Below are 20,434 nucleotides of genomic sequence, written 5' to 3' on the forward strand. Positions count from 1 at the left end.
AAAAACTCGAATTTTTCCAATAATATGTTCCTTTAGTTTGAAATTTCTCAATTTCACGAGGAACAGGAGAGAAAATTCACCCCAAAATCTGTAACGCAGGTTCTCCTGAGTAGAACGGTACCCCATATGTGGGCATAAACCACTGTATGGGCACACAGCCGGGCTCAGAAGGGAAGGAGCGCCAATTAGCATTTTCTCTGCAGATTTTTCTGAAGAAGTTTCTGAGCACCAGGTGCGTTTGCAGCGCCCCTGTAATGTCTACAGAATATAATCCCCCCAAAAGTCACCCCATTTCGGAAAGTACACCCCTCAAAGAATTGATCTTGGGGTAGGATGAGCATTTTGGCCCCACAGGTATTAGAGGAAAGTATTCAAAATTGGCCAGTAAAAATGAAAAACTTGAATTTTTCCAAAAATATGTTGGTTTAGTTTGAAATTTCTAAATTTCACAAGGAACAGGAGAAAAAATGTACCCCAAAATTTGTAATGCAGGTTCTCCTGAGTACAACGGTACCCCATATGTGGGCATAAACCACTGTATGGGCACACAGCAGGGCTCAGAAGGGAAGGAGCGCCAATTTGCTGGAGCAAAACCGCAGCTAGTAACAGTTATTAGAATAGCGCAGTTACTAAAATACAATAAAAAAAATTAGATTACAGGTAATGTGGGGTGGTTACGGACAGTCTGGGGTGGTTCCGGGTAATCTAGAGGTGGTTACGGGCAGTCTGAGGTGGTTACGGGCAGTCTGGGGTGGTTACAGGTAATCTGGGGTGGTTACGGGCAGGCTGAGGTGGTTACGGGTAATCTGGGGTGGTTACGGATAATCTGGGGTGGATACTGTCAACATGGGGTGGTCACAGGCAACCTGCTGTGGTTACGACAACCTGGGGTGGTTACAGGCAACCTGGTGTGGTTAGAGGCAACCTGGGGTGGTTAGAGGCAACCTGGGGTGGTTACGGGCAACGTGGGGTGAATACGAACAACCTGCTGTGGTTACAGACAATCTGGTATGGTTACAGGCAACCTGCTGTGGTTACGGACAATCTGGGGTGGTTGCGGACAATCTGGGGTGGTTACGGACAATCTGGGGTGGTTACGGACAATCTGGGGTGGTTACGGACAATCTGTGGTGGTTACAGACAATCTGGGGTGGTTACGGGCAACCTGGGGTGGTTACGGGCAACCTGCTGTGGTTACAGACAATCTAGGGTGGTTACAGGCAACCTGCTGTGGTTACGGGCAACGTGGGGTGGTTACGGACAATCTGGGGTGGTTACGGACAATCTGGGGTGGTTACGGACAATCTGGGGTGGTTACAGGCAACCTGCTGTGGTTACGGATAAACTGAAGTGCTAATAGGTAATCAGAGGTGGGTACCTGTAATCTGGCGTGGTTACGGGCAATCTGGAGGGGGTCACTGGCAATTTGGGGTGGTTAGAGGCAAGGTGCAGTGGTCATAGGCGACGTGCGGTGGTCATAGGCGACGTGCGGTGGTCAGAGGCGACGTGCGGTGGTCAGAGGCGACGTGCGGTGGTCAGAGGCAAGGTGCGGTGGTCAGAGGCAACCTGCAGTGGTTGCGTGCAATCTGGGGGTTACATGTAATCTGGCATGATTACGGGCAACCTGGGGTGGTTACGGGCAACCTGGGGGGGTTACAGACAATCTAGAATTGTTACGGATAGAGTGAAGTGCTTATAGCTAATCTGGGGTGGTTACATGTAATTTGGGGTGGTTACAGGCAATCTGGGGTGATTACGGACAATTTGGAGGGGGTCACTGGCAACGTGCGGTGGTTACGGGCAACGTGTGGTGGTTACGGGCAACGTGCGGTGGTTACGGGCAACGTGCGGTGGTTATGGGCAACGTGCGGTGGTTACGGGTAATCTGGGGGGTTACTACAATCTGACGTGATTACGGACAACCTGGGTGGTTATGGGCAACGTGCGGTGGTTACGGGCAACCTGCGGTGGTTACGGTTAATCTGGGGGGGGTTAGGGGTAATTTGGGAGTAAACTGCAATTATTACTATAATAAAAAGTGTGTGTTTTATTTTTTGGTATGTTTGTCACTTTTTGTACTTTATACATTCATGTTCACTGTATTACTATGATTACTGTGATATTTTCTATCACAGTAATCATAGTTCAGTGACAGAGACCAAATTGGTCTCTGTCACTTTAAATTTTCAGAGCTTGGCTGGTTGTGGAGCGCATGCGCACTTCATAACCAGCCAGGACACGGAAGAGGAAGGAGCTCCAGGAGCAGGTGAGTATATGGGGAAGGGGGGGGGGGGTGGTGACTGGGGGACGGGTTAACAGGGGGGGTGGGGGGCGACTTGGGGGGTGGGGGGGACATCACTTTTTATCCCCTGTCACCAATCATTCATGGTGACAGGGGATAAAAAGTGCCGGCGGCACATGGCACAAGCGATCAGCGGTATATAGTATATACCGCTGATCGCTTGTACCGGGACCCCACAGGGGGGGGTCCCGATGACTGCCCCATGCTCTCCGCTACCTCCGGTGGCGGAGAGCATGGGGCTTTCATTCATTTTTCTTTTTTGATCACTGTGAACAGACATTAGTCTGTTCACAGTGATCGCGGCGGCCATCGGATCCAAGAGGGGGGGTTAGTGACTGGGGCACTAGGGGCTGATCTGGGGTCTGATTTTTACTTATTTCATCTCCCCCCACCGTGGATTCACGGTGGGGGGAGATGAAATACAGCGGCGGCACCGGCCCATTAGTGACCGCCGTTTCGGCAGTCACTAAGGGGTTAATGGGGGTTCCGCAGCTGATCCTCATTATCTCCGGTGCTGTACACAGATGAGAGCGGGATCGCTGTCCCTGCAGCGATCCCGTTCTCATCACAAAGCCCCCTCAAGTCAGGAACGTATATGTACATTCCTACTGCACGGGGCATGTGCAATAGGAACGTATATATACAGATGGCTGACGTGAAGGGGTTAAATTATATTTTATATTGTATTATACTATATCTTTTACTTGTTTTCTACAATATTTGCAGACAGTATCTTATAAATAAATTTGAAACCTAGTAATTTATACATCTGATATATTATATCCTATTCTTTATTCATAATACCAATTTACACTTCTAACTAGAGGACCTACACTTCTCTTTTCTATATATTCTCCTTTTCCTTGGGGTATAGGAAAATTTTTAGGTTAACCTCGTTAGAAGTGCACCCTAGCAGTTGAACTCACACTCCCCTCTCTCTACTAGAGTGGTCATGTGACTGAGCCTGAGAACGCAGTAAGTGCTCTAAATAAAAAATAGAAGTGTATGTAGTATATGCAATACCCACAGAGGTCACTGCAATGCTTGTTTATTGAAAAATCCCGGACAACCCCTTTAAGGAAATAAAGTTTTTAACCACTAAACTGCCCTGGTTTTATTAAAGGGAAACTGTCTGCAGGTTAGAAGCATCTAACCTGCTGACATGTCCCTATAGAGCCCAGGGACTGAGGATGAAGGTAGGTTCTTTACCCTTATCCTTAGTGCCATTTACGTGCACTGGGGGTGGGACTGCACGTGGTGCCACTCTGGTGCTTATGACTGCACAGTACCGGATAAGTATTCTTTAGAAAGGGCGGGCCCTCTGGGGTGGATCAGGGCACTGAGGGCAGTAGTCTGGGCCCCAGTGCATCAAACAGCCTCATTAGCATATGGACTCACCTACAGACTACATCAAAACAATGCTAAGATTAAAGTAAGAAACTTGCCTTCATTTTTAGCTCCCCATGCACTATATGGACATATCAGCAGGTTAGTTTGCCTTTAAACTACTCCTCTGCAGGAAATATGCACAAACATATCAGCATGTTCAGCAACTGTTTATGCATCTACCATTAAAGACAATAGGAGTTACACAAAACGCATAAATCAACTTGGCTGGCTGTTTTTTTTGGCTAGAATGGGCCTGATATGGTTCCAAATAGCACAGTATAGATCTACTATGCAGCTCATGGAGCATACCAGCCGCGGCTGCAGCAGTAGCTTTACAAAGAAGACAGACAGAGAGCTCCTCGCCCAGAAGACTAGCTGTCGCCCCTCCGCCGGCCCCACGCGGTGTAATAAAACATCTTTTTCCCCTTTGTGAAGCTACTGCTGCAGCTGCGGCTGGTATGCTCCATAGGCTGCACAGGAGATCTATACTGTGCTGCTGGGAACCATATAACCAGATATAGTAGGGTGTGTAGACATACAGGTTTCATATGCCACCTTGTGAGCCATTTGCGCACAGATGTTGCAGCTAGGCCTGTAGTAGATCCAGCACCCTTATAGGTTGCTGAAGCTGGTCCCATAAATGCAAATCTAGATTAAAACTAGAAATGAATTCCAGTGACAGGACTAGGCAAAGAATTGTTGCAACCTGGTGGAGACCCTCTTGGGAAACCTTTTCTCTGTAGGCGAGCATTACTCTGAGATGTTAGTGTCCCTTGTATCAATACGAGAGGTGACTGACTGTCCTATGTGATGGCTCCCCACATCATCATATCAACTATTGGGGAAGTGTGTCCCTTTACAGCAAATGCAGAATTTAAGTGCTCACCAGAAGGCCTTCATATTCAAACCCAACCATCATTGTGTCTCAAACAGAACCTAGATTAGTTGCTAAAGATGGTACGGTTCCAGCCCGTAGTAGTCCGGGTTTCTTGTTTATGACACCACTAGGTCTACTGTTAGACCTAGTTGAACTTTAGTACCTAAGGCTATTTGCTGCGTCTTTGGTTACCAGGGTCTGGCCAGCCATATTGTATATTGTCCACAAGACTCATAAGAGTATTGAAAGAAAACATATACTGTATGTTGTTGAGGCTCTTCTAAAGCAATGATAAAGTATATGTGTATATCATTGTTGTGGCCCAAGCAGAAGGAGATTCTACAAAGCTGGTTTGTCTATGAAGATAGTCTGCAAATGTATTCACTTGACCTAGTACAAAATGTGCCTTCTGGTCTATTTTGTTTTCAAATGAAGTCCACCACCAGCTCCACACAAATCAAACCATTTTAACCACTATATAGAAGACATGACCATAGTTGTACTACATGGTGCATCGCCATGGCCTCTCAGAGTACTTACCTCTCATCTTTATGCCATGCCTGGCCTGGCAGAATGAGCTACCTCTCATCGATGATGTCCTGAAGAGGCCGCAGTGAAACACACATGGACAGAAGTAACATGGAAGCTAGGTAGAGACGTGTTACTACACTACCTGTGCTATTTTTTGCTGCCGCCTCTTCATGATGTCATTGCTGAGGGACAGTATCTTCTGTTGGGCCAGGCATGGTATTAAAATGAGATGCAGGGGTTCTGGGCAGCCACAATGGTCTCTGTGCAATGAATAGCTTATTTGCATGTGGCTTAAAAATGTATGTTTCTTGACATCGACATAACAGTTGAATATAGTAATATAGTTAATGAGGTTGAAAAAAGTCCATCAAGTTCAACCTACAGTACAGTAATCCAAACAAAGGTTTAGTCAGTTACATGGTCATGTCTTCTATATAGCAGTGTCAGTGTCTTTACACCTCAGCCTCAGGCCTCCCATCTTGATTATATCTGTTATATACTGTCCTGTGCAACAGAACTATAGTAGTTTCAACCCTGGAGTTACGTAAACCATGTAACTGTGGGCTGAGCCATTTAGATATCTCCTATTAAATGCAGACTTTCTGCATAACGCACCAGTGTGAGCAAAATGGTTAAATCCAGACTCATATTTTTTGAGACAATTAATAGCTGGTCTCAATAGTCAAAGGACCTCTTGCACAGAATGTAGGAGGATTGGGGGAGCTGCGGGAATCAGGCTGCGGCCTGGGAACATACTCTCTGGCTATGGGAGAATAAACGGAAACTCCCTAAATATCCAGACTCTGCATAAGTCTATAGCCTATGACCCTTTATGTCCTTGGCATAGATGAAAAGAAATTATGGGACATCAAGCATATATGTCAAGCTGGTTAATTGTGAACTATTTCCCTGTCTCTTTCCCCCCTTATCTTCCAGCTGTGGGGTGGATTACACTTTTCCCTTGATAACTGTCTCTGGCATGGCTGCAGCACACGCAAGCATCCCTCTGGGCTGTTTTTAGCCTCCAAAATACCTCCAGCAGCGAGGAACAGGCTGGAGGAGGTTGGGGAGCTCTTAATGTAAAAAGAAATGTTATATCCCTGTCATACACATCTAGGGACACTTATGACCTATCCTTTGGTTCTGCCAGAAGTGTCCCAGATGGGTATACACCTTTTCAAATTTATGTATGAAAAGGCTTCTTAGGTACAGTATAATGAATGTGAAAATGGAAATTCTCTCTACCAACTTTTTCTGGTAGTCGGGTGGCCGACTGTTTACACGGAACGATCTGCGAATTTTTTGCGAACGACGATTTGATAACATGTTGAAAGATCAAAATGAACGATTTTTCGGTCGTCGTTTGATCGTTCGCTGCGTTTACACGTACGATTATCGTTCGAATTCGATCATTATCGTGTGAATTTGCACGATAATCGTTCCATGTAAACGCACCTTTAGGCATGCTTACCTCAGACTGTGTCCCCTTGTCTTGAGTTCAGATTCTTATTAAAAAAACAATTCCCCCCTGAATCTTATTTAACTCTTCAAAAAATGTAAAAGTTTTAATCATGTTCCCTTTTCCTTCTTTCCTTTAGACTATAAAGTGTCCCTGTCGTTATAACTTTCCAAATCTAAATAAAAAGTAGAAGTGATATAAAGCAAGTTTGCAATTTACATTCATTATTTTTTTTTTTAGTCATGGAAAACACAGAACTTCCTGTTTTCTAACTGTTTTTTTTTCTTAAAGAGTTAGAAAACAGGAAGTCCTGTGTTCCACAGGTCATCTGAGCGGTCACAGAGAAGGCAGTTATGTGATAGATGGACACATTGAGCCATGACTCTCTCTACTGCCTGGACGTCATGAGCTTAGTCTCTTTTTTTCAACCAGCACAAGACTAAAAATCAGCCTTCAGGAGACTGGACCTGGATGTCTGGTAAGTTCAGCTTTGTTTAACAGCATGATAACAAAAAAAATGTACATTGCAAACTTGCTTTATTTCACATATACTGTTGAATTAGATTTTGAAAGTTATAACGACAGTGACACTTTAGGTCTTTGGAAAAGTTTGTTTTGGCATAAAAAACACTACTGTCTCCCCCTTGGTAACATTTCATTATTGTTGCATAAAAGAGCCCAAGTTGAATATGAGCCGAATACATGTGCACATTTGGATCTAGAAGGGTGAGAAGATTATTAAATACAGTGGTACCTTGGTTTAAGAGTAACTTGGTTTAAGAGCTCACAGTTTTTCAAAATTGTGACTTGGTTTAAGAGCATTGCTTTGGTTTAAGAGCTCCCTGTACTTGGTGGGAGAGTGGGAGGGGGGGAGGGGCATGGTCTGCATAGCGGGGTCTACATCACTGTACTCTGACCCAGGAAGTCTCCCTCACCTTCCAAATCACAGCAGATCCACTTCAGGCTGGGGCTTGCATCAGGGGACAGGACTGTGGAGGTAACCTATTTATAGCTGCAACCCCTCTCTCCCCAGACAGAGAGTGCTGCATGTATGTGCCCACATCTGCCCTGCTCATTCCTTTGTGCTCCCTTCAGTCTCTGTCACTCCTTGTGTTTCCCATCCTCTCTATTACTGTACAGTAACTTATATAATATCACATATCCAGCTGTTTCTGAAAGTTTTTTTTTTTATTTGTTTTACGTTACATGCAATTGTCTGCATTTCTATGATTTCTTATAGGAAAATTTGCTTTGGTTCAAGAGTGGATTTGGATTATAAGCACGGTCCCGGAACAAATTATGCTCATAATCCAGGGCACCACTGTACCTGAAAAACATTAAACAGTGCAATCAGGAAAAATACAGTGTTTCAGATTTACCTTCTCTCCAATAACAGGCTACGGTGACTGTCTAACAATGTCCACAGATGTCATATTGTTGACCAATTTTACTATTGGGTTTGCCATAAGTAACCTACTTAAAGCCATTAGCCCTTACTTCCTGTTATGGCACTGGACATCTTTAGGTGATCATATATTGTATATTGAAGACCATCAAAAAGGTTAATGTATCCGACATCACATTGTGAATGCCTTATAAAAACTTAAAAAAGCATAAAAAAAAATCAAAATTGCTCCCCCCCCCCCCCCAAAAAAAAAAAAAGCTAAGCAATAAATTGTATGTATTCCTGTATTCCAAAATAGCACCAATAGAAACTAAACTTGTTACAGCTTTAGGGATGTAGTGACCCAAAATTAGAAGGGGAAACAAAAAAGGTAATGAATTTGCTGTTTGTTTTTTTGCATTCTGAGCCCCTCCCCCCAAGACTTTTAAAACCATTGAATAAACTGTTCGTAGATGAAAATGGTGAAAAAAAACTAAAACACTTTCCATAAAACTTTCTTATACACACACCAAGAAATTTTATCGCCAAAGCCCAGATGGAATTGTTTTTAATGATCCTTAAAGTTCAAATTAATTATTTCATTATGGGGTAAATAAGGGGGATCTAGGAGGTGAACAGGGCTGGAGGCATTTGGCTTCATTTACTGTATAGTGGCATTGCCTGGCTGCTGCTGCTCAGCTGACTCGCTTGAATGGGAACTTTGCTGCAATAACCAGGCTCTGCCACTATGCAGTAAATGGAACCAGCTGGTTGTAACCCTTTTTACTGCCTAGATCTGGCCACAAAAGCCCTGACAGATAGTCTTTTATATACAGATGCACTATGCTGTACTATGTTAAGTGTCAGTTTATAGTTTGCTGTAACCGTCGGAAGCCAAAAAATACTTTTATTATCAATATTTGCTTGATAATGGTATAACACATAGGATTGTGCTGACAAATAGTTGCATGGCTCAAACACATTGGGGATGATTTATCAAAGGGTGTATAATTTAGACTGGTGCAAACTGCCCACAGCAACCAATCACAGCTCCTGCTCATTTTACCAGAGCTGAAAGCTGAGCTGCCATTGGTTGCTGTGGGCGGTTTGCACCAGTCTATAATTTATACCCTTTGATTAATCTCTCCCATTATGTTATTTAGGCAAAAAATTTAATATGCTCTTAAAATGGCAGATGGGTGATAGGTAGTGTTGAGCAGAACTGTTCGGGTTTGGCAATGTTCTCCAAACCTTAATGCCCAGCATTTGACTTCTGGCGGCTGGAGATGTTAGATACCACCCTAGGGCCGCTCAATATTATTAATAGGCAGTTGCTCATGCCCCCACCCCCTTTATATTTTATCCTCCACTCTCGACCTTATCTTCCATTTATCCTTTTATCCTTAAGGGTAGCTTCACACTGTATCGCAGCGGATTTGAGGGTGCGGATCCGCAGTGGATCCGCAGTAGATTTGAACTAAATAACTGAACACAGCATCAAATCTGCCCCATCAAATCTGCTGCAGATCCTGTATGTGTGAATGCACCCTTAAGGTCTTTTTCTTGAATATGTAGAACATTTTTTGTTTTTTGATAATAGCACACCAATACTTTATTTAGGAGTAAAAGTAATATGCTCTTAAATAAAAAAAAAAATGGCAGATGGGTGATAGGCAGTGTCTCACCCCCCCCCCCCCCCATACTTTATTGTCCCCTTTCCACTTTGTCTTCCATGGATTCTGTCTTCTTTTTAGGTCCTTTTCGTTTCTTATTTCCCCCTTGTCTTATTTCTGATCTTAACTGTAGCTGTCCACATGGTTAGCTGCAGTGTTCACGTGTTGAGTATTGCTGGAGCATTATTTTATCATTGTATGCCTGAGTAATTTCTTCGTTTTTCTTGTCCGGTTTGCAATCTTTTACTGGAGAGCTGTTTGCAGTTCCATAGGCAGTTCCATCCACAGCATTGATTTAACCCACACCAGTCAAACAGATATCACGTGTAATTGTTAATTGGTTTATAATGAAAAATTAGAACTTATGTTATTGTTATGGATTATACAATATAATTGCTACATCAGGATATTAAACAATCACCATGTCTCATGAAAATCCAAGCAAACCAAAATTTAGCATTAAAGGCAGAGATTTATTTGTATAATCCCAATGTATGTATCCTGTACATCTCAGTGTCTAACTCGAGACTCACTGTAGGTGTAGAGAAAATGGAACTATAGCAGTAGAACTGTTTTATAGGCAAGTGCTTGAGATTGCAGAACATTCACGAATGCTCCACGGTTTTTCCTTTTCCGATCACCAGCAGTACATATTGCCCGTTCCATCGTAACTAAGCAAATAGGCACACGCTTTAGTTTTTTTTACTGCAAACGGGTGTGAAAAAGTATACATAGTAAATCAAGAGTAGAAGTTCAAACAATGTACCAAAGCAATAGCACAAATCACATCTGTACAAGTATCATTGTTTCACTTTTATAATTTGCTTTAAAACCTTGATAGAGATGTGTTACAATCATTAGTAGACCCCAAGAGATGAGATTAATTTATTTACTAAGGCCTCGGTTACAGAGGCTAATACTCATATACTTTATCTTAACTCTCAAATATATTTTACAATTACCAGTTTTAAGTCGACATACTGCATTTATTTACATTTACCTATACAAATGGTAAATTCCGTTACTGTGCTACTACATTCTTCCCAAACTAACCCCCATGGAGAGGAATGCATGGCGTTACAGTAGGGCCTCACCTCTTCTCTCAAAAGATTATTCTCTACACTATGGTAAATGGGACTGTGATACAGGGTGGATCCCGGTATTGTATGTGTATTGGGAAACAACTTTCAATATCTTTGCATTGGACACATCATGCCGGTAACATATATAAGCATGCGCTGCCTCCAGGTTTAACATCACATACATCTGTAAAAAGGCTGCCACATTTTTTTTTTTTTGCTTTTACAATGTAATATAGAGAAATATAAACTTCAATCAGGAGCCCACGGATGAAAAAAAAAAAATGTAAAAAAAGGAAAACCAAGGTAGCCACCAACCGTTGAATGCGCACCATCTCAACATCTTTTGGTTGTGACATTGCCTACCGACTCTGTTACCAGAACAGAATACAAGCAGCAGCCCTCATCTGAGGCTATTATTCCTCAACAATGACATACATGTGTTAAGCTTCCCGTATCACCTCTGCCCATCTCCATACAAAACAACCCAAGCTTTTCTCAGCTCTCGGCCTTTACTCATCATCATGTGTATTCTTTGACTCGCATAGAACGGCTTTGTAAACTGGTCAGTGACAGAGATTGTCTGTTGGACATTGTATTAGATAAATTCCACATCACATTGTGATGATTTCAGTCTGTTAAAACGGGTGATTCAGCCTCTAACAATGGTTTTACTGCACTTAGAAAGGAAATGATGAAGACAGCTATAGCAGCTTGCTGGAAGCAAGCGACATGGTTCTTTCTACCTTGGGGTATATAGTGATAAAAGACTAACCACATACAAAGCAGGGTGGATTTATTCTCCTCGGAATAGTATGCATTGATTGTGTTTCTTCCGTTTTTTGTTTTTTTGTTAGGTAGATGGTTAAACGTCTTCCCATCGGCATGTCTCCTTACTACCACAAACTTATTTCTGCAAACACTTCATCCCGACGTCCAGAAATTGTCTGTCATTAGTGCACATAGCCAGAAACGTAGAGGTGAGCAACAGTCAATAGAAAGTCTACATGTATGTACAGCAGAAGTTGTTAAGTTTGTGTCATACAATTTTTTTTCCCTTTTTTTCATCCACATCAAAGGCAGGAATACAAGAAGGCATTTTTAGATGTGGTGGACAAACATGCGAGCCTGCTGATTAACAGATAAGGTTTTAAGGCCTTTGTTTATGTATGCTGAGTTACATAAAGGCATAAGCACGGAGAAGGAAAGACAGAGAGAGACAACCAAACAGACGGAAGAGGAAAGGAAGAAGTAAAAGAAGAGATAGGCTCAGGATAAAAAGATACAACTTGTTAATGGCAAATATCAATACTGTGTATTGTACAGATGGAGAAGTTTGTGTTGCTTGCCCTTTGATAGCTTCTCAGCATCTTTGTTAATAATACTGTCAGAGGTTATAACACATTTCATGGAGTTCAGCGGCTGTTCACCACATTCATTTATCAAGCCCGTACAGGTAACACCTTCAACGTCTAGCCAAGAATGTCAAGGTAAACGGGGGATGCCTTGGACAAGTTCTGAAGGAGGCTGTGGATTTCTTTGATGTTCAGCCTCATGTGAGGCTCCCTCTGCCAGCAGCCTAACATTAGATCGTAGACTTCCTTCGGACAGGTACGAGGTCGTTGCAAGACTCGGCCTTGAGTTATACACTCAATCACCTGGGAGAGAGAAAGATAAGGAGATTTCACATTACTTTTACCAATAATTTGGAAACTTTAGGGTGATGTAATTTATTCAGTAATGCATTGGGCTGTCCCAAATATATTCTTCGGGTTCAAATTAAACAATTAGATAGAAAAGGTAAGAATTTGACTAACAGCAATTCATGGGGCAAATATACAGCAATAGTTTTCGATGTGCAAGTTGCGAAATACAGAGTGATCAGACCCGAACCGATGAAAACTTTTGGCCTGTCTGGCTATGTTCACACAACGTTCTTTTAAGTAAAGAACGGACGCTGATTGCAAATGCCTCAGCGCCCATTCTTTACTGCAGGGACGGCATTGCATTGAAGTCAATGCAATGCCGCCCGCTGTGTTCTCACATCGTTATTCTAACGCCCGATCTTTAGAAAAGGCGTTAAAATAATGTGTCTGTGAACATCAGCTGTTCACACAACGCAATGTGCAGCGCGGCCGTACATTGCATTGGAGTGAATGGCTAATTGATTTGCGGGCACAGCCGCCGGTGCCCGCAAATCAATTGTGAACAAAGAATGTGCCTGCATCCGATACGGAGGTATCTGCTGCAGGAACGGGCTGAATGCAGCCCGACGGCCGGCTGTTTAACAGCGTCCGTTGCTATGCAACGGACGCTGTTAAACGTTGTGTGAACCTAGCCTCTCTGTGACATCTCAAAAGTTTTTTGTAACAACAGGAACACTTTAATCTGTTCATATATAAATGCAATATAGCTCTAGTAGTATACCTCAGCCAGTCTTAAGTAGATATAGAAAAATGGGCATCATATAAAGCCCCCATCCCTTTGACACTTGTTGAACCACAGCAGAAAAGCCATAAAAAGAGCCCAAAAGGGTTGAAACCTCCAGCTTTTAAATACAATATGTACTAACCTCATTATTTGATAGCTGGTACCATGGTTGCTTTCCATAGGTGAAAATTTCCCATAGCACCACTCCTAGACTCCAGACATCGCTTTCTGTTGTGAATTTTCTATACATGATGCTCTCAGGAGGCATCCAACGGATAGGTAGCATAGTATGTCCTCCAACCTAAAGGCAAAAAGTATATGTTACATGTACTGAAATACATTTGCACACATACTTAAAAGTAAAAGTGACTTTATTAGTACCTGGCTTTATATGCAGGTGTCCACAGATTTGAGGAGAACATCCTCATGTTTATCATTGTACTTTGCCTGCTCTTTAGTGAGTCTCACATAGCACAGTATTTGAATGAAGGGGCAAAAGCACTAAGCACTGCATGATCTGCCCTTTCATCTCCGCTATAATTGCACTATAACTGAATTATAATGGAGCCTATGGAATCTCCACCCGGAAGTTCCATAGGCTCCCATTATAATTCCATAGATTGCTCATATTAGCAGTATACGGAATTCATCTCTGTAAAGCAGAGTGTGCGCTGCTGAGTGCTTCTGCCCCTTCATTCTAGCGATGGGTGGGGGTCTCAGCACCTGGACCCCCACCCATACGCACTTCTGACATGTCGCTATGTGTGGAAATGTGTCTGATTGAGTGAGAGCATGACTGTAGACAAAACCTCTTGATTCTAGCCAGTCCTTTAAAGGTGCCCATTTAATAGCAATTGGACGAATGTTAATATGGCCAAAAGCTATCTCACCAGATCCCCATATATATATAAATACTGAGCATGTCTTCTCAATGTGGGGAGGGGAGGTACAGACAGTTCTGACGGCAACTTATCTGCCTGAAAACAAAAGGTTAAGGCAGCTGAAATCCAACATGCTCTACACCTTTTCTCAAGTGTGGGCGTAAGGAGTAACACTCAGTTTCTTTATTCCAAGTGGAAAGTTGAGGTACACCTTTTCTCACCTCGGACATCATGTATCAGACAAGAGCTGGGAGGCCTCTATACACATTAGATGGCCGTCCAGCCCTGTTAAAAAACATGTAAGGACTTTTGACTTTCTAGCAATCTTCTTTCTGTCGTACATTACACAGTACATGCTATTTTAAGGGATGTGTAGTAAATGGGAAAACTTCATTTTGAAAGTAGAAAATAACTGTTACATCATTTATAGAAGTCTATGAGTATCTTGTATAAACCATTGAATAATTCCAATATCTTACTAGTCAATGACAAATTATGTGATAAGTAATAATATCAGCCATTAAAAGAAACACAATGTGACTTTATGCAATTTTTGTGCTCCCCTTGAATCATTAAGCAGTAAAATCTTCTGTGCACTGTAAAGACAGTCACTTTATAAATAAGTAGACACTAGTTTCTAGACACACTGGGGGAGAATTATAAAACGGGTGTAAAGTGAAACTCACCCAGTTTCCCCTAGCAACCAATCAGATTCCACCTTTCATTTTCCAAAGAGTCTGTGAGTAATAAAAAGTGGAATCTGATTGGTTGCTAGGGGCAACTGAGCCAGTTTCACTTTACACTAGGTTGTTAAATCTCCCCCACTATTTATATAAAGCAGGCAAAGGGAACCTTCGTCTCTCCAGCTGTTGCAAATCTACAATTCCCATGCCTGGGCATGATGGGAGTCGTAGTTTTGCAACAGCTGGAGTGACAAAGGTTCCCCATCCCTGATATAAAGAGTATTATAATGCATTAGCTGAGATTCTGACTTTGGTCATATAAAATATGGGGGCTAAGGAGGAAGCAAACCCAGACTGGACATCTGATACTCCAATGAGCTATATCTCTCTGTGTTTAATGTATTCTGCGTACATTGTACATTAATATAATACTGGCTCCGTTGTGTAATAGGAACTGACATAAACAAGATTTCAAATGCTTTCTTAGCCTGAAACTTGGGCTGGCTTTGTAATGGCACACTTTATTTTATGTACAGTGTTAGGTCTTTTTACTATATTTGTGTGTTCTGAATTTTAATAACACCAAGGGCTCTATCTGTATGTATTTTTTTTTATCCTGTTTGTGTTAATTTCCTAGCACACTTCAAAAACATACTATATAGGTTATTGGCTTCCCAGGAAATGTTCTCTAGTGTGTGAGAAATAGAAAAATTAGACAATAGCGCTATAGAGGAATTTCTAATTTCAAAGCTCTTCTAGATCTCTTTCCCTGCTACAGTCCATGGACTCCATGAACGTTGTATAGAATTGTCACCTGTAGCAAGGAGAGAGACAGGGAGGGACGCATTAGGTGAGCGCTTCGCCACACATTTTAGGGACCAGTGAAGGTCTTAGACCCCTACTAATCAAAATGTTTGACATGTTTCAATAACAGAATCAGATAGGATGGGTTTAACAGCATCTATAACATTTTGTCCTAGTGACAAGATGTTGAGGGATGCATACCAGAATGCGAACAATCCCAAAAATCCTGCCAGCAAACAAGAAGTCCAGCAGATAGGTTAAAAATTCTTAATAAAACTTTATAATGTGACCAAATGCACAGCAATGTTTCGACCCAGCTGGGTCTTTGTAAAGACTGGATCTGGATGCTGCTGTACTTTTTGTATTTCTGCTTCTGCAACAATTTTTGTGCAAATTACAGCCGCAAAACAACAGCGAAACGACCAAAGAAGACATTATGTAAACATAGTCAGAGGGATTTTTAAAGAAAAATTAAATAAGCTTTTATTATTTAAATATCTAGATCCCTTTAAGAAACAACAAAGATAATAGGTAGAGATGAGCAAACCTTGAGCACGCTCGAGTCCATCCGAACCCGAACTTTCGGCATTTGATTAGCGGTGGCTGCTGAAGTTGGATAAAGCCCTAAGGCTATGTGGAAAACATGGATATAGTCATTGGCTGTATACATGCTTTCCAGACAACCTTAGAGCTTTATCCAAGTTCAGCAGCCCCAGCTAATCAAATGCCAATCTTTCGGGTTCGGGTGGACTCGAACCCGAACCCGGTTTGCTTATCTCTAATAATAGGTTCTTGAGTTATATGTATTGTGTCGCAAACCGCACAGCACAAATAAAATAATTATTTTTTGTACTTCACTATATAATGGGGTTGATTAAAAATAAATATTGTAACTCAAAACAATTCAAAATGACAGTAGGAAGACACTGAAAGTCAGCTAATGTGAATAAAAGCCTAAGACACTCAATACCCATCACCTTGCCTATCCATCACAGCTTTATTTATTGATACTACTTCCTGTTATGTCTCCATCATCTATTCAATAAAGCTTAACTCACTACAATACATTACTGTGACAGACAACTTTACAAAAAAACCACACCATCACATCTCGATGTAGTAGATAGAACCACATCTTTAAATGTCTAGATATAAATAAAAGCCCCTTAAAGAATGGCCTGCACCTTAACAATTACAGCTTCATTATGATCTTGATTTTGTGGTTTTCGGAGCCATTATAATATTCTCATAAGAATTTCTTAAAGTAGCGAAACAGCTCCGAGCAGCACAGAGGCAATTGTCTGACCACAAAATGAATAAATAACAAGGAATACATAGTACAAGCATTGTGTAAACTATTCTCATTGACCCAACCGGAGCTAAAGTCACACTACTATCAATCACTGGAGGGTGAAATAACTACAAGGCTTAGATGTATAAGCCAAGATGTGTCTATTCACACTCTTAGGGGGTGATAAAATTATTAAAATTAATTGATATAGTTGTGACCTTGGAATGACCTTTTACTAACAAAACCAAATAAAGAACCCCAACATTTTTGTTTTTCTCTGTAGGACAGTCTAACATGAAAGGGTGATGATAGATGCTCATTAAAATGCTATACTCTCTTTAGTGTGACTATTGAAATTATGTCAACTTCCCCATAGAAGAACAGAGTTATATACTGTAGGTATCCCAAGTGAACATGACTAAGTCCCATTTACTAGAAAAATGAGCAATGGCCACTTGGGAATTTGCTGCATTATTAATTATGAAAAGAATAAAATGAGATCATGACATCTGGCCTTCACTTATGGTTATGGATTAGCACAGACTTGGGGGAGGGGGGTCGCTGCGTCCATCTTGACGGCTTCCAAATATTTGACGACCATGTTTCCTTTTAAGTGCGGGAAACAGTATAATGTATTTTAGCTTTCTTGAGGTGGGTCAGATATTCATTTTTTCTGTTAAATTACACTTTAAACTATACTGTATCCACCAACTAACCTCCTCAAACTGCTCACAGTCCGTTTGATGAGGGTTAGTCCTTCCCGGTTGTGCACCCGGTGCCTTGGTTAGGGTAAAAAAAAATACCTTTTAATCTACAGTCCAACAGACGCTCTAGGTCACACCTGGTTGACTCAGTTGCTGCAGATTTAAATATATATATTTTTTTACCCGAACCAAGGCATCAGGTGCATTTTAAAAGACATATCCAGGAAGGACTTACTCTCCTCAAATGGACGCTACCGGCAGTTTGGGGAGGTGGGTTGATGGTTACAGTATTGCTTTAAGAAATATGGGATAATATATTGCACTGTTGGTATATGTCCCTGAGAATTTCTATTGCCTTGTAAAGGTTTAAGGCCATAAGATAAAGTAATTGTAAACAGATTTTGGAAATCCAAATAGATATGTAGCATCCATAGAAATAAATGTTGAAGATGTATAACAAATGAGGTGGTATTCACACACAGTAAAATACAAGCAAAATATGACAGTAAAATGGCCGTATTACATCTAGTAGTGCTCTCCATTGAAGTGATAATGTCACCCCTGTTTTCCTCTGTGCTTTAAACATTGTTGGACAGTGTCACAAAGGTGGAGCTAAGTGTCTGATGAACCTCCTCTTTCTTTCTTATCACAGGGGGGGTGTAGCTAACAACACTTGATTGAGGCAGAGAGAGGGGGCTGAATGGATGCTAAGCTCTGCCTTAGTGACACTGCCCAACAATGATAAAAGCACACAGAAAAACTGGAGTGACCGTATTACTTTAATGTCTAAGTAAAAATGCCTGTCTATGCACGCACTGTAAGGCTATGTGCACACAACGTATGAGACTGGATGTTCTGTAACCCGGCCGGTCTCTGAAAAGATCATCCCGGCTGGTACTGCAGTACCGGCTGGATGATCTTTGCAGCCAGAGAGTTATGATGTGGGCGCATCCGAGAGCGCCCGCATCAGAACTCTCCACTGTACGCTATGGAGCGTGCAGCTGGAGCCACTCACTTCATAGTGTGCACTTACAGGCTTTTCTGCGGCCGCAAAAAACTGACATGTCAGTTGTTTGCGGCGCCGCTATGGATCCTGGCCAGAGTGAATACTATGTGTATACACTCCTGCCGGGATCCCATAGACAGCAAGGTAACGTATATTTTCGTAATAATCACAGCCGTGGTTTTACGAAAATATACGTTGTGTGAACATAGCCTAAAACAATACATATATATTATTAGATTCAAAATAGAGCCACATTTTATACCTATTTTACTATTGTATTTTGTTTGTATTTTACTGTGAGTTAATATAACCTAAAGGCTCGAAACAATTATAATTTCAATACGTTCAGCCATAACAATTATATATTGAAAACTTACTGTATAACAGATCTAAAAAGTGATACGAGAACTCACTGTACCTCCAATTATTACCTAATCATCATTCATTGACAGACAATTCATTTTTTAACCAATATCACCTTAGAGCTATGCTTGGGAACATATCGGGGAAAGGGGGCCATCTCGTATGATCATTATTAAGGCCCTATTTCACCAAGCGATTATAGGCCATATTTGGCCAATTATCGGCTGTTAAGGCCAATAATCGCTTGGTGTAATAGTTCCTGTTAAAAGGCAATGATCAGCCAACATGCACAATGTTGTCTGATCCTTGTCTTTCAACATGTTGGAAAAAAAACAAGAACAATAGCGACTGCTAGCCAGAGGCGTAGCTAGGATTCACAGGGCCCCGTAGCAAAAAATTTTAAGTGGCCCCCCTCCACTACGCACAACACAAAGCACTGTGCGTGTGTGTGTGTATATATATATATATATATATATATATATATATATATATATATATATATATATATATACACATATATCTATATCTGCTTTACTGCTGGTGCACTGATACCCCTGACCTCTGCACATTTTCCTTTCCTACTAGATTACCAGCTGGAGAACAGAGGTCAGAGGTTAAAAGTGCAGTGAATCAGAGATCTCTGTCTTCTCTTTGTTAACCCTTTTTTATGTTGCAGCATGTAAGTAAACATTGGGTCACTTTCACACGGCAGTACATAAGGGGTTAAGCAGAAGGACTTATGCTCTTACCTTCTCCCCCAGGGCCCCCCTCCTGCACGGGCCCCATAGCAACTGCCTGCCCTGCCTCTATGGTAGCTACGCCACTGCTGCTAGCCGTCATTCCGCTATCTCCTAAGGCATGGGTCTCCAAACTTCGGCCCTCCAACTGTTGCAAAACTACATTTCCCATCATGCCTAGACCGCCAAATCCAAAGCTCTAGCTGTCCAGGCATGATGGGAGTTATAGTTTTGCAACAGCTGGAGGGCCACAGTTTGGAGACCCATGTCCTATGGGCTCCCTGAACGATCTAAAAATTGTCTGGGGAGCCCCTCCTGCAGCTCCCCACGGCCACCCCCCCCCACACACACACACTCTTACCCGCTTGCTGTCTGTGCTTATAATAGTGCCAGCAGTGAGCTGGGAACAAAGAACAAGCGAGTGCTGATCTAACAGGTTTAGCGCTCGCTTGCTCCTCCAGATCAGCCCGTATAACCATGTGACAGCGTGATTATTAGCATATTTATAATTATGTATGGCTTATGAATTGCCATAGATGGGAATATTTTAATATTATAGCAGTTGCATGCTAATATTATAAAAGTAATATGCTGTTAAAATGTAAAAGCTATGCCGTAATAGTGTATAGAGGGAGCTTAGGGCTGTAAGATTTTGTTGTATATAATTCTGATGGATGGTTACCTTCAGACTAAGGACTGTTATTTGCCCTCATATTTACATTGTGGCAATATAGCCTCAAGGTCATTCTATCCTTAAAGCTAGTGCTGTACCACTCAGTATAACATGCTATGCAGCTCACCAACCTTATATCCTTGATGTTCCTATATTTATTTCCAAATT

The 20,434-nt window shown here is 41.8% G+C and overlaps 1 protein-coding gene across 2 annotated transcripts in view; it reads right to left on the bottom strand.

Moving 5' to 3' along the window:
- Nucleotides 1–10,421: 10,421 nt before the first annotated feature.
- NTRK2 (neurotrophic receptor tyrosine kinase 2) overlaps nt 10,422–20,434 on the bottom strand; it is a 168,697-nt gene continuing 158,684 nt past the window's right edge. For both annotated transcript variants that reach the window (XM_069961797.1, XM_069961796.1), the window contains 2 exons: nt 13,267–13,425; nt 10,422–12,352 (listed from right to left, as the gene is read on the bottom strand). In XM_069961797.1, coding sequence (XP_069817898.1) covers nt 12,167–12,352; nt 13,267–13,425 — 345 coding nt within the window. In that variant the 3' untranslated portion in view covers nt 10,422–12,166. The remainder of the gene's footprint in view (nt 12,353–13,266; nt 13,426–20,434) is intronic.

The sequence above is a fragment of the Dendropsophus ebraccatus genome, chromosome 3 (genome assembly GCF_027789765.1).
Source record: "Dendropsophus ebraccatus isolate aDenEbr1 chromosome 3, aDenEbr1.pat, whole genome shotgun sequence".
NCBI classification, from domain to species: Eukaryota; Metazoa; Chordata; class Amphibia; order Anura; family Hylidae; genus Dendropsophus; species Dendropsophus ebraccatus.